The sequence below is a fragment of the Diutina rugosa genome (assembly GCF_008704595.1).
Source record: "Diutina rugosa strain CBS 613 chromosome Unknown scaffold38_size132560, whole genome shotgun sequence".
In the NCBI taxonomy this organism is placed as follows: Eukaryota; Fungi; Ascomycota; class Pichiomycetes; order Serinales; family Debaryomycetaceae; genus Diutina; species Diutina rugosa.
In genome coordinates this window covers 118,963-132,614 of record NW_022995203.1, presented here as the reverse complement: position 1 = coordinate 132,614, position 13,652 = coordinate 118,963, and the positions used below count along the sequence as shown (strand labels likewise).

The 13,652-nt window shown below is 48.8% G+C and overlaps 7 protein-coding genes across 7 annotated transcripts; all 7 read right to left on the bottom strand. All coding sequences in view use genetic code 12, as the record gives it.

Annotated features, from left to right (window-relative positions):
* Positions 1-1,364: 1,364 nt before the first annotated feature.
* Positions 1,365-3,017, bottom strand: DIURU_005135 (uncharacterized protein; the record flags this gene model as incomplete). The annotated part of the gene is made up of 1 exon (XM_034158084.1): positions 1,365-3,017. One exon carries the CDS (start codon positions 3,015-3,017, stop codon positions 1,365-1,367), a length of 1,653 nt encoding a protein of 550 aa, XP_034010132.1.
* Positions 3,018-5,037: 2,020 nt separating this feature from the next.
* Positions 5,038-7,008, bottom strand: DIURU_005134 (uncharacterized protein; the record flags this gene model as incomplete). The annotated part of the gene is made up of 1 exon (XM_034158083.1): positions 5,038-7,008. One exon carries the CDS (start codon positions 7,006-7,008, stop codon positions 5,038-5,040), a length of 1,971 nt encoding a protein of 656 aa, XP_034010131.1.
* A 435-nt stretch (positions 7,009-7,443) lies between these two features.
* DIURU_005133 (uncharacterized protein) lies at positions 7,444-8,607 on the bottom strand (the record flags this gene model as incomplete). Its single annotated transcript, XM_034158082.1, has 1 exon — positions 7,444-8,607. One exon carries the CDS (start codon positions 8,605-8,607, stop codon positions 7,444-7,446), a length of 1,164 nt encoding a protein of 387 aa, XP_034010130.1.
* Positions 8,608-8,807: 200 nt separating this feature from the next.
* Positions 8,808-9,464, bottom strand: OPI3 (bifunctional phosphatidyl-N-methylethanolamine N-methyltransferase/phosphatidyl-N-dimethylethanolamine N-methyltransferase; the record flags this gene model as incomplete). Its single annotated transcript, XM_034158081.1, has 1 exon — positions 8,808-9,464. One exon carries the CDS (start codon positions 9,462-9,464, stop codon positions 8,808-8,810), a length of 657 nt encoding a protein of 218 aa, XP_034010129.1.
* A 254-nt stretch (positions 9,465-9,718) lies between these two features.
* Positions 9,719-10,099, bottom strand: DIURU_005131 (uncharacterized protein; the record flags this gene model as incomplete). The annotated part of the gene is made up of 1 exon (XM_034158080.1): positions 9,719-10,099. The coding sequence occupies one exon, from the start codon at positions 10,097-10,099 to the stop codon at positions 9,719-9,721; it is 381 nt and encodes a 126-aa protein (XP_034010128.1).
* Positions 10,100-11,120: 1,021 nt separating this feature from the next.
* Positions 11,121-11,357, bottom strand: DIURU_005130 (uncharacterized protein; the record flags this gene model as incomplete). The annotated part of the gene is made up of 1 exon (XM_034158079.1): positions 11,121-11,357. The coding sequence occupies one exon, from the start codon at positions 11,355-11,357 to the stop codon at positions 11,121-11,123; it is 237 nt and encodes a 78-aa protein (XP_034010127.1).
* Positions 11,358-12,418: 1,061 nt separating this feature from the next.
* On the bottom strand, positions 12,419-13,555 carry DIURU_005129 (uncharacterized protein; the record flags this gene model as incomplete). Its single annotated transcript, XM_034158077.1, has 1 exon — positions 12,419-13,555. One exon carries the CDS (start codon positions 13,553-13,555, stop codon positions 12,419-12,421), a length of 1,137 nt encoding a protein of 378 aa, XP_034010126.1.
* Positions 13,556-13,652: the final 97 nt, after the last annotated feature.

Genomic DNA, 13,652 nt, shown 5'->3' with positions numbered 1-13,652 from the left:
TGTTAGCGCGCGCGAAGTTCGTTTTCTTCAAAAGTTCGTTTTTCGCCAACTTACGGGTATAGATCCATAATCGAGATTGTTGACGACAGTCTACAGCATTGGTTATGGTATAGCGAAAACATTTATTGCTCAATAGATAATCTAGTCAATAGGTTCAAACATTCTCCAGTCAATCCACGACCATCTCTTGGCCTTGGCTTGGGCGACGTCAGCGCCATCGGCAGTGGGGGCAGCAATAGCAATAGAGGCGACGGCGGCGACAACGAGGGCTTTGAAGTTCATGGTGATGAGGATGATGATACTAGCTTCTCTTTGCAGAGGTATATATGCCATGTTAGTGGTCTTTTGATAGGTGGCTCAACTAGGAAGGTGAGCCGTTCCAGGCAGCCAGGGACCATGCGGAAGCACCAGGTACTGCGTGATAATACCAATAAAGGGCTGGGGTAGTCAAAGGAGAGGGTTTAAGTCTTGGTACGCCAAACCCAAACCTCAGTGTTAATGTGTATCCCAATAAGCTCAGCAACCAAAAGAACACAATGGTTAGTTGAGAAAACTTTACTGATGCATTCCGGGTAAGCTGACGACGGCATCGTGAACGCAAGGTCAGTAAGCTTGTACATCAGCTTGTACATCAAAATATGCTAGCAGCAGCCATATAGGTTGGATGGAGAAATGCAACACATTGTCATGCTATCCATTCACAAAGGGGTTTTAACACGGTTCCCAGAACCACCAAAGGGTGTGATTGGCCACAATGACCCACAAAGTGGTGTTGTTTGCCGCAATAGTCGTCTTGATTTCCCCGTTAAGTTCATTGAACAACCATAGCGTGCTTCCATGATGCAGTCACTCTTTCAATCTGCCGAGGAAACCAAGCAGTAAAGTGACACCATTTTCAGTATTGGGGCGGGTCCAATGAAGCGACAGTAATGGTTAAAGTTGTCATCCGTGAATGCTCATCCGTTAATGCTCGTGATTGCTGTGCGGCTCGCGTAATTTCCATCACCCCACAAAGATCCATCGAAGCTCATGACGTTATTTGATCTGTTTGGAACAATAATGATTTATCCTGAAATGACATGAAGCACTCACAATCAGCAATGGAACAGTATCCATCCACTGAGGCTGAGCAAGAGGTACAACAATGATGAACTGATGCCTATCATTTCCCCAAGTCTATAATCAATCATCGACATTTCCTGGTTAGGAGATGTGATCAATCAATGGTGCAAACTACTTTGGACATTTTAATCCCTGAGATTAACTAGATGGCCTTTTGGGTTTTACCAAAGCTCCCAAGAGTTACCCAGTAACCAATCGTGTGCTGACAATACAAGTACATTAATTAATAGTGGTTTCGCCCTCTACTTTGATCTCTTCCAGAACTCACCAAAGTGGGGGTTGCTGATCTTGTGGTAACGGTCGGCGGTCCAGAGTCTCATTTGTTTGCCCCAAATAAGCATCACGACATACAGCCCGTTGATCACCACCGACAACATGAACATGAGCCACGTCATCACCACCAACCCGCACCCTTGCAACCACGGGTCGATGGCAAAGCAGAACGCCATGCCAATCAAGTTGCGGAACAACAAAATGATCACCAACGCCTCCAGCCCAACTTTGTGGTACGAATCGACAGCATAAGTTAAACAGATCGCCCCCGAGGACGCCATGGAGAAGCCGAGACACCCATAGCCAAGCACGACGGGGAGGGCCCAATGAACGCCAGCGTTACACCCGAGGCCGTAGGCGAGGATCCCGCCGGCATTGGTGATTAAGGGAAGCCACATCGCGTTGAGTCTCATCTCGGGCTCAAAGATCCCGTGGTTCTTTTTCGCTAACCGGACCGATAACCAATCGACATAGTTACCGCCGTAAAGCATGCCGATGATGCAACCAACAAACGGAGCCAAGTTCGTGAGCCCTACTCCATTAGGGGAGAAGTTATACGGCTCATCAGAGAACACCAACGACTGGGTGACGGACATGAGCTCCAACCACATGATCTGGGCTCCATAAGTCAAGCCAGACCAGGCGACAGCCGGGAACGAAATGAGGAGAAATGGCCGTAAAAAGATCACGTACCAGGGGCGCGGGTCGCTGTACTCAGTTTCGATTAATCTGAGCGAGTCTTTATACGTACGTTTCTTGATATTGCCGTCCACCAGCTCTGACGAGTGAGACACAACTTCGTCAATCTGGCCGTTTCCTTTCTCTTTTCCGTGGCTTAAAGCCATGGAGTCGTGTGACATCACCACGCTAATAATTTCCGCCTCCAACTTATCCTCCTCCTCGTGGTCTCGGTAAAATGTCGTGTCAAACATCAAAAAGAACTGGATGACAATGAGCCCGGCGTAGATGAACAACTGGATCCAGAAAAGCCACTGCCACTTCATCGCATCGACAATAAACCCAGCAGCCACGGGCCCTAAGTTGGAACCAGCATACAACGCAAGAATCATAAGGGCAAACGCCGTGCTCCGCTCGTGTTGGAAAAACACATCGGTACTGGAAATCTCCACCAACGAGTCCACGGGGGCAGCGGCAAAGCCAATCAAAATGTACAGCCCCTGGATGTACAGCACGTTCTTGCCGACACCGCCAACCACCATTGCAAGCATCACAAGCACCGTACACAAAAGGTAGACAAAACGGCGGCCTAGCTTCATCGCTGTCGGCTGGAGAAATAAACAGCCAAGCCCTAAAAACAAGAATAACAACGCTGCGGCAACGTTCAAGTCGCCGTAGCTGGTGTGGAGATCAGCAATCCACGGGTCGTAGGCGGGACCACTAAAGTTCGCCAGCACTGCCAACATGAACCCCCAGAACCATAGGAGCCCAAACTGGAAGTACTTTTTCCTCTGGGACCATCTCAAGGGGTCGTTGGGGTTGTTTGATGGCTGAGGGTTGAGGATAATGTTCTTGTTCTTCCCCTCCTGTTTCTTGACATCCAAGATGTTGTCGACGTCGACCAAGTGGACGGTGCCGGGAGCATACACGTATCCCTCCGTCATTGCTGCCAAAGCTCAGGAATCACGCTGATTATAATCAAAACTGATTCATGCAAGCGCTGTGCTATCTTACCCCTCACCGTACCACTGAACCTTCGCTTAGGCCCCCCCGGATGTAAGCGAGCAATAGAATTTATGGTAAGATAATAAAATCATGCTCTGGTTGTGAAAATTAAACATAGTTGAAGCTTTGACTACTACTTTTTTGTAAGTGGACTACTGTCCTTCAGTATCCCTCTGGTCGATCTTGATAAGATCGCGATAGCCGCTACTTTCGCCCACCATGCGCTCATAACAGTTTCCGACGCGGTTAGATATAGGAACACGAGTTCCGATTGCTTGGGCACTACAAGCTCAAACGGTCTACCATGTTTATAGGATACGGTGTTACAATTTCTTTTGAAATTGTGTCAAAATATCCCCGTTTTACCGGTTATTTTGCTATAAATAGGACATGGACGAGATCGCCGGCGCATAGACATACCCGATTGGGATGTTGGGTCGCAGCCGCGCGCGCCGTCATCGACGCCGCCGAAGTTTACATCGGACAGTCCCGAACAAAAATCGCTCGTCATCCACTCGGACAAAGTCCAATGTTTAATGTCTAATTGTTACTGTTTGCTGTGCCTTAGAGATGGCGAGAAAGCAGTGAACTAAAGGTGAGTGGTTTGTGGAAGTTGAGTTTTTCCCAATCTGCTAACCGCCATTTCCATTACGAGTTGGTGTTCCGCTTAGAGGTGATGTGTTTGAGGTTTTCTTGAAGTGGTCCAGGCATCAACTAATGTTTAGCCTTTTGCCAGCAGTATCCCTTTCACTCAGAGGTAATATGCCATGCCATTTGCGTGTTGGGCAGAGATCTCGGCTATACCCAGTGTTTGGAACAATCGGGTGATCTGGAATTTGCTGACCCCGAAGCTCTTAAGCTATCTGGACCTAAAGGACTATTAGCAGGTTATTTGCAAGACTGTACGTGGAACAGATAGATCCCATCGCATCATCACTGAGTTATTCAAGAAATCGTCTAATGGCAGTACTGAGAACTTTCTTTTTTTACTATTCACAATGTTGACGTGCATCGCTTAACCATGAGTCGTCCGGATTGAGTATGTATTGTTTACAACTGAGCCATTATTTGGTAGCTGAAAGTCTAGCCAGTGGGAGTAGTTTGGTTAACGAGAAAGTCGAACTTGTTGTCTTGTCTTTGAACAAAATAAATGGATATTCTTCAGAGCTGTTATCTCTCTAATCAGTAATTAGCCCAACTGGAACCAACACCTACACACCAAAAATAGGTGTTAAACGTCTCATTGACATACCAGCATAACAACCGACATAGCTGGGGATGTGTAGTTCAAAAAACAATGCGCAAACCCGGAATCGAACCGGGGGCCCAACGATGGCAACGTTGGATTTTACCACTAAACCATTTGCGCTTGGTTGACAGCATGGTCAGTGGCCCTGGTTTGTATAATTGAAATGGAATGTAATTATCAACCACGACTCAAACGAGAAATGGCCGCAAACCAAACAGCGACGACATCAAACAGTGAATTTCACCGAGGAGCGACGTTTGATCGACCTTATTGTCCATTTGTGATGTCGAATGGCTCTTTTTGTAATTTCATATGACATCATCAGGCAGCATGATTTACGGGGTGGTTCTGTCAACGACAACATATGTATTTGCATTATTGCCACCGCAGTGACGCCGAAAGCTCCGACCAACTCACTTTTTCCAGATTAACGAACTCACAAGTTTGACTGAATCGCACAGACCCTGTTCAGATATACTCTAATGAGCCAACCTTACTTCTGCAAGCTCTAATCCTCTCTTTCTTTACAGCCTCATATTCTATTGCCGTACCAACTTACATGTGGGTTTATACCATTATTCTACCTCAATTCCACTTGTTGTGAAGATTATGAAAATTTTACAAAATTGTGAATAATAATTGGCAATTATACAATTTTTAGGGATTAATCAACTGTGGACGGTGCTGTATATTATTTTAATCATCCCTTATCATGAGCTCCGGTGCCGTTTATACAGGGAGTCATTGTCATCATCATCATCGTCTTCGCCTTTAAGTAAATCCGGTTGAAAGCTCACATTATTGGGAGGCATATAGCATGATGCTGGTGGTTTAGAAAACCCAAATGTTTCCAATGAGTCTTCTTCATCACTCCGACAGCACTCAAAATGGATAACATGTGATTCATCCTCAATGTCAAACTTCGAGTCACCTAATGCAAATTTACCCAATCTGAATTGAACAACCGAAGAAGGGATGGTAATGGTGTCCCCTTCGTATTCGCTAAAGTTGGCAGACTTGATAAGGATGGACCTGAGTCTGTCGCATTGTTCAAGCTCAAGAAGTTGCGGGTCGTCCATTGGTTCCACCTCGACATTGGGGACGGGAAAGTCTTCATCAAAGTCGTATAGCGAGGCCCAGTCAATGGTTAACTTTTCAACCATTAGGGGGACTTTATAGATTGTGTAATATTGCAATTCACGGCAGCTGATTTCGCTAACGTCTTCGATACCAACGTTGGAACGGAACACATTAGCTGTAATAGCATATGACTCACTATGGCCATTACTAAGAGACACCACATCCGCCGAAAGTGACAAAGTTTCCACATCAAAACTCTCAAGCTCAACAGATTTGAGGTGCCGCTCAAGAGCAAGGTCTTGGCTCAAGTCAGCCACAGTTAAGTAAGCAAGACGGGGAAATGCCGTTTCAAATGGTAATTCCGTTTCACACAGTCCACAAGATAATTTGACCAAGTTAGGGGTGAAAATCTCACCAATCTCTGCGATTTCTTCCAACTTCAACGCGGTGAGTCGAGGACATTTAATGTCAGCGTGTGACGCTCGTTCAATGGCCAACTCTCTAAGGTTTGCCGATTGGACATTGACGTCTCTAGCCCCCCAGCACTTGAATACTTTAAGCTGAGCGGGAACACTCTCAATAGAGTTTGTCGAGTAAACTCCCAACTCCATCAATTTGGGAGAAATTTCAAAAGCATCAGTGATTGGTTCATCGACGGAAATGTGCAACTTTTGGATGTTTGGCACCAACGACAAGTCACGCACTGTAAAATTACTCTCAAGCTCAACTAACTGGGCAAGTTGAGAGGTTGTGAAACGCTCAGTGACGTCTACCAGTGACTGTAAGTCAGCAGTACTGTATCTCACACACTTAAGCTTGGGACATGATATGTGTTTAAGAGAGTGTTTAGTCAGACAAAAGTGAATCTCCTCAACTTGATCCAAATGATCACTCTCAATAGATGTCACGTGGGTAACTGATTCAAGCTGGGACCAGGGGAGGTTAGCCATGTTTTGGTGGCACACGTGTCTAAGATTTCTCAAGCCCAGAGCGTCAAACTTGAACAGATCAGAGAGATCCGAGCCATCGTCTTCATGGTGAATCTCAAGATTAGTGATCAGCTGAGGCAACTTGAGGCTATCATTAAAGTTGCAAGTTTTCCCAAAAAAGTGGGTAAGGCTCAGCAAGTGCTCAAAGCTTTGTACCAGCTTGATAGTACAATGGTCAAGTGAAAGCTTAGCGACAGTGGTAGGGATGCTTTCGGTATCAAGTCTCATTCGTGTGAGACTTAACTCACTAGGTTCTATACCTGTAAGTTGTAATTGACCCCCATCTTTGAAATAGGCGTCAATTGACAATGCCAACAGCTTATACGGGATTCTCTGGAGGTGCCATCCAGTCAATTGCATAAGTCCCGGTGAAGTGTCGACGTGAATATCACATGGAGGAAGCTTTGCTAATGTATCGAAATCAATCTTTTCCGTATCTCCAGTGATTACATACTCGGCGGAGACTCGTATCTTGGTGGTATCGAGAAACTCAGCTATTGTGGTCGCCACTGGCTCCTCAGAAAAGGCAATGTAAAGTCGACACACTGAGGGAACATCAAGCAAGGAAAAGATCCGTTTGTGTACCGTAGACGGAAGTCCCTGGAACGTCATCTTAATTTCCACTGTCCCAATTAAAGTTGAGTGTGGGGTACAAATTTTCGCAAATCCGTGGGTCTCGGACGACTGGCAAATATGGGAACTTTGAAATTGTGTTAATTTGAAGGGATGCCCTGTGATAATTAGATTAATTGGTTATTTTATTGAAATCCCAGTTTGGAGCCCAGGATCAGTTCGTTTGAGTTCGCGACAACTCCGATCGGATATATACTTGCGCGTTGACAGTAGTGAGAGATCTCACTAAAGACGTGTACCCACCACTTCCATAACTCCACCAAAGTACTCATTCCCTTCTATAAACCCTGAAAATCAAAACTGAGACGTCATCTGGATTCAGAAATACTCAACACTAGAGTAACAAAACCACTTGACTATTGCTCGTATGAAGCAAAGACTGATTAGCAAAGGCAAGGTGACAAGCTAAAGTGATCAATAGTAGGCACCCTGGCCAGAGTACAGCAGTGCTGTGTTTACGTTTTTCTGTTTCCCCGGAGTGTACTCAGGAAGGCCCAGTAGAGGTATTGGTTTCCCCAACGGCCACTGGGCATTATCTTCAATCTCACGCCAATCCACCACTAGCTGGAATGCCAACGTCTCGTTCTCCTTGGTGTAGCTTTGTTGAAGCAGTAGGATCAGATCAAGCAACTCCTGGGTGTCTATAGGCACAAAAGCCTCAATCTTCTTTGAGATCACGGGGCGCAGCTTTCTCACCACTTTATCATTTTTGCGGTCCCGGCGTAGCTCCAAAAGTTTAGATTTTGGCTTGGATAAAGACAGACTCAGTTCGTTAACCACGTGATTGCGTCCTTGAAGAGCAATGATGCCTAGTTGTAAGAGGCCTAGGGCGTGGCCAATCTTCTTTTGGTCATAGTGGTCAATAGCGGTATAGTAAGCAGCATAAGCTCGAGCGTAGCGTACAAGTGCCTCAAAATAATCCACCACCACAGCATTGGGGGGAAGAGTTTGTTGTAAAGAGCCAAGCTGGGTGGCAGCGTAGATTGCTGCCCTTGAGAGCATTCCACTAGCACTTACGGTACTGGTGGTTCTAGCAGTGTAGCTCTGTTTTGCTACTACCAGCAACTGAAGCAGGACATCGGCCACGGTGTTAAGCACGGCAAACCCCGCTTTTCCAAACTTCAGAGTCCCGAGCTTCGCTACCGCCAATGCCTTCTTGTACAAATCCACCACGCTCTTCCACTGGTCGTGGCCACTTTCCAACAGCTGTTTAGCCAATAGCAGGCCGAGGGTGACGTAGGCAAACCCAATGTTGGCGAGAACAAGCCCTTTTTCGTCGTCACCTGTCCACTCGGCTACAGACTCCTGTGTGGACTTTCTGAACTTGGAAACAAGCCGATCACCGGTGGATACCCGCTCCTTGGTGATATAGATCTCCAGCTCGTCGTCCCAGGGGATTTTGGCGACGCTGGCTAAGGTCTCGTCCCAGATGGTGTCCAAGTAGTTTTCAGCCACCACAAGGTATGCTGCCACCGCTGAATAGCTGGTGGACGAGGGGAACAGCGACACAAGCTGGTGGTGCCCTGCCCATTGCGCACACGCTAGCGGGCGTGCTAAGCAGTGGGGCGGAAGAAGCATGGCGAGATGGTGGTGGTGGAGTGAATGTGGGGTGCGGCGTTTGTTATGTGCAGTACAACTCACACCACCGCCTGCGACCAGGCCGATATCGAAGATTATAAGTAGCATGTTAATTCTATGTACAGCGTTTGGCCAGCCAAAGCGATGTTGAACACTGCGGCCTGCACACATTCTTGTTGAAAGAGACGTCTGCAAAAGGCTTACGACGCCTTCTTGGCGTCTTGAGCCGCCTTGTTGCGGTAGATCATGGCGGTGAACGGTTCTTCGAACCAAAGAGCCACCCGGTACATGATGAACACATAGGCAGCCACGGCAATACCAGCGGGCTTCGCGTACCACAACGCCGTGCCCAAAAAGCACAAAGTGGACCCATTGTACATGGGGTTGTCGTTAACGTTAAAGGGGAAGCCAGTGACCCGTTCGCTCATCAAAATGCCGAAGTAGTCGCCCAAGTAGGTACCAGTGACGCCCAATGCCCACATCAGCGTCACCACCAATACCGAGCCCCAGCCAAATAACGCCAATGCCAACGCCGTCACCACGGGGTTTTCGAGGTAGGGCCAGTAAGTGGGCTGTTCAGCAAGGGCGGCATTGTACACGTGGTCACGGTAAAGACCAAGGGTGAAGATGGTGAACGCTAAAAAGTAGCACCCAAGCTTGGCCAGCCCGCCGAAAATCTTGGTGAGGAAGTGGGTCTTGTATTCGAGACGAGCAACAATGTTCCAGTACACCGGGTTGAACGTGATAAGGAACACGGCATACTTGAGCGAGTCGTTGACACTGATGAACTCGCGGAAGTGCTGTGCCAAGTACACGGTGTCGTGGGCGAAATCGACGGCGAACTCGGTCAATTGCATTTTGCTTGTGGTTGGCAAAAATCTATTTGTTGGTGCGCTATGGTGGGGGTTTGCGCGCCAGAAAAATCAGCATGTGATTTTTTCCTGGGACGCTTTCGAATCTCAGAGAGGTCTTTTTTTCGCACTGTTTTTTTTATTTTATTTATTTTTTTTTTTTTTCGCTCGCACTGTCGCGTGCGGTCGCGCGGTCGCGTGTATACAACGCGATCTTCCGCCCTGCCCTCCGGAGTTAAACCACTTACTAACCCCTATCCTCAACCACGATGAGCTCTCAAAGACCCAGAAATGTTGGCACGAAGCGTCGGACGATTGCCAATGGACCACCGGAGAAACCTCCGAAGCGGCGTCCACCCCTGATTCAAGGGGGTGGCCACCGTGTGGCCCAACCAACCGGCGATGGTGAAGTTCTTGTAGCGCAAGAACAATACCAAGTCTTTTCTGGTGATGAGAACTCTTCGAATTGGTGGATGCCGAGTCTGAAACTGCTTCTGACACTGACTCTGAAACCGCTCTGGAAGCGTGGTCTGACAATGGCCCTTAAACCGCCCTGGAAGCTGCTCCTGAAATGCTCCTGATACTGCTCCTGATACTGCTCCTGATACTGCTCCTCCCGCTAATTTTAGCGAGAACTCCATTCGATCTATCAGAAATTACACGAACGCCGAGATCAAGCACCTCATTGATATCTATGAGAGAATGTAGAGAGAAACCGGTGGCACGCCTAACGTTAAAGCGGCTGCAGCTGAGGCCAACGTTAACCACAAGACTGCAGAAGGTTGGGTTAGGCAATACCACAACCTGGGGCGAGTTGCGCCGTTGAAGACAAAGAAACGGGGACCTAAGGCTGCAACCCAATTGGAGGAAGAGCATGAAAATTATGCCTATGATCGTTATAAATTGGCCCAGTCAGAAAAGATCACCTTTGAATGTGGTCAATTGATCGAGGCAATGGAAAAGCAGTTTCCCGGGACTGTCATCAAGGAGAAAGGTGCTAAAGAGTTACTCCTTACCTGTGAGCAGAAGAAACAGCAAGAAGCGCTGGGCTAAGTTTCAGGTGAAGAGGTTCTGTTGCTCACTTGTCGAGATACTTCGACATTCACTGGAAAACAAAACAAAAAAATCAAAAAAAACACATGTCAGCTTGATTGACATTTTGGGATAAGGCTGTTGACTCAGTCTGTGGGAATTTGATATAGTGTTACGAAAGAGACGAATTTAATGAGACATACGAGACCATGAGAACAAAGTACTTTGTGTAGCGGCGGGAGTCATTGATTTTGTGCAGCTCGACTCGTAGGTAGTCAAGGCCGGCTTTGCCATGGATATGGCAACGATGTTCCGTGGTATAAAGTCTGTTATCTATTTCGGTAAAATTACGTAAGCGATAAGGTAAGCGTCAACGCGTCGAAAAGACGCGTCGACGACACCACACCGGACCTCTCCTCGAGCGTTTGGTTGCTGGGACAGCCCCCCCCCCCGGACGATAGCTTAGGCGAGCGTCAGGCGACACAAAAACCTACACGACGGATGAAACATGCTATAATGATTAGTTTAGTGCGTATCGACCGCCACTAAACCGTAAATGCTAAATCTGCTATCATCTAATCCCCCCTCGTCAAAACCAACCCACGTTTCACAACGCCCATTTTGGTAACATCACTGGCGGGGCGCCACCGACACCGACACGTCGGGGTTCTCCTCGATAAGCGCCATCTTGTCGACGCTGGCAGGGTCGAAGCTGCGGAACTGGGGCCGGAGGCGGACCCGCGAGTCCCGGGGCACCGAGGCGATGGCGGCGGCGGCGGCGGCGGCGGCGGCCCCCGGCAGCGGCTGGCACCACCGGTGGTACGCCTGGAGCGACACCTCGCCAAGCGATCGTAGTTCGTCGTCCATGCTGTGCAAAATGCAATCGAGCGGGCAGGGATGGGGCGACTATTTCTAGTCGGAAGCCTCGGGAGCACCTGGAATCTGCAGACAACCCGGGGGGCCACCCTCACGTGGGCGTTATCTGGAATTTCGCAGCCGTGCGTCGAAGGGGACCAGGGCTCGCAACGAAGAAAGCCACCTTCATTAGTCATGGCACGTCTCACCGTCACGCGTCCATCCTGGCTTACCCCGTAATAGCGTGCTTTACGGCTCTGCTACCGCAATTGCTCCGAGGCAAATTGCTCACATCGACACCGCAACCGACCCCTGTTCAACGGTACCGTCTCCTATCTCTCTCCCCCCTTGCCCTCGATGCGGGGTGAGCTCACTTAGCACGCTTGCTGTCCGAGATCCACCGCAAGGGGCCACCACGCCCTTCCGCCGTAACGCCACAGGCGTTGCCGGTGTAACCATCGCCGATCATTGTCTACCCCGGGGGCTATGGCATTGTGGTCCAGCGCCTCACTGGGGGGGCGGTGGCTGGTGAGTGGGGCTAGTGAAGTCGGCTTCTGGGGCATATGGTACGATTGCGATGCCCTCGCCTTGGCAATATAGTGTATCTGCTGGTCAAGCCGACACCGCGTTACATTTAGGAAGTGGCAGGTGTGATTTACTGTGTAGCAACCCATTGGAAGCTACTACCTTTACAAGCAGTTACATCATAGGGTGACTAGACACCGCTTCGCTTACGCCAATGAACACACCTCTACCGATGCAGGGTTTAACACATTCAGTGCCAAGACCATCACCGAAGTGACCATCTTTGGAATACCAGAAATGTCTGAAAATCTAGCTAGTGGGTTTGTCCACAAACGTGATGGTGACCACTAATGGGGCAGCTCTGTATGGTTCATGCAATTACTCTGATCTCCAGAGGTCGACCTGTGCCAAATAGATGTACATTTACGAAACCTACACCGATATAGCAGCGACGACGATTTGCTGTATCAAGCTCCTTGATGGTTTTTGATTTACGCTACATTGTCGTCATTGGCTAAAAAAGCTCATATCGATTGAATACTGCAATCTTAAATCACCATGGCCAAGATGCCCGCCATCGCCACCGCTAGCTTCCATTTGGTGATAGTAACACTGACGCCATCCGACTTCCCATTGCCATCCTTATTGGTAGCTTTGCTCACATCGTAGACCTGAGTTTTTCCCGTGAGGTTGTATAGTTTATTGAGTTCGCTCGAAGTAAGGGTCATATTGAGGAAATACGCCGGTATGTCAAACACGACGACGTTGCCGGCGGTGTCAATCAACACACTACCACCACCAACGGGTGTGTCTTGAAAAGTGTAGCCATCAATCGTGTTCCCCTTGTCCACGTCGTACGTGTTCTGAAGACTGTGCAACGTCGTTCTGAACCGGTCATTGTGTCCGTCGTCGGTGGCTTCAAACGCAGTAAGCTCGCCACACCCCAGCAGCCAGCACAGACAGTCGCTGTAGTTGCCATCCCTAAAGTTCATCGACGTCCGCGGGATCCGGGCGTTGAGCAACAGAATGGCAGACTTGTTGTAATGGGCGACGGTGTTGGGCAGGTCGACGTCGTTGACCAGTTTCCAGCCGAACACAAAGAACTTGGCCTTACCTTTGAACCCGTGGTAGGCAGGGCTCCCATTGCGGTAGACGCCGCAGTCTCCATTCACGCTCAGGTTGCCACACTTCTGGTCAGAGAAAATGACGAGCTCCTCGTTCAGCTTGAGCTCAGCATCTGGCGACAACAACGTCGCCTTGTCTGCCTTGCTAGTCCCATCAGAATCAGCATAGGTCAACGCCTTACCAAGACACTTCAGATCAGCCCCCGCGGGAGTCAAGAACGTGAGGTTCTCAGCTTTGGTACCGTTGTAGCCCGCCACCACCGTCCACGAACTGTCGTTACTACCCAAGACAAAGTCGTCCGAGGTGAACACATAGAAGAATCTTAGTTGCAAGGGCCCGCGCACGTAGACGGCAACGTCCTCGTCGAACGGCGTGCCCGGTCCCGAGAAACTTACGGCGTCGCCAACTTGACACGAGCAGGTGTCCAGTTCAGGGTCGTTGAGAGCCAGCACCGGCGTGTACTGGCCATTGAAGCCAAGGTTGGTGAACTGGAGCGCGTCGTATTGCTTAGACGCAGCGACGGCGGCGGAAGCCCAGGCGAACACGGTCAACAAGTTCATAAGCCAAAGCGATTGTTGAAACGAGATAAACAGGAAACGAGTCGTCTGTTCTTATAGGTAAAAGGTTTCCACTTCTGCGCCCACATGGTATCAGTCA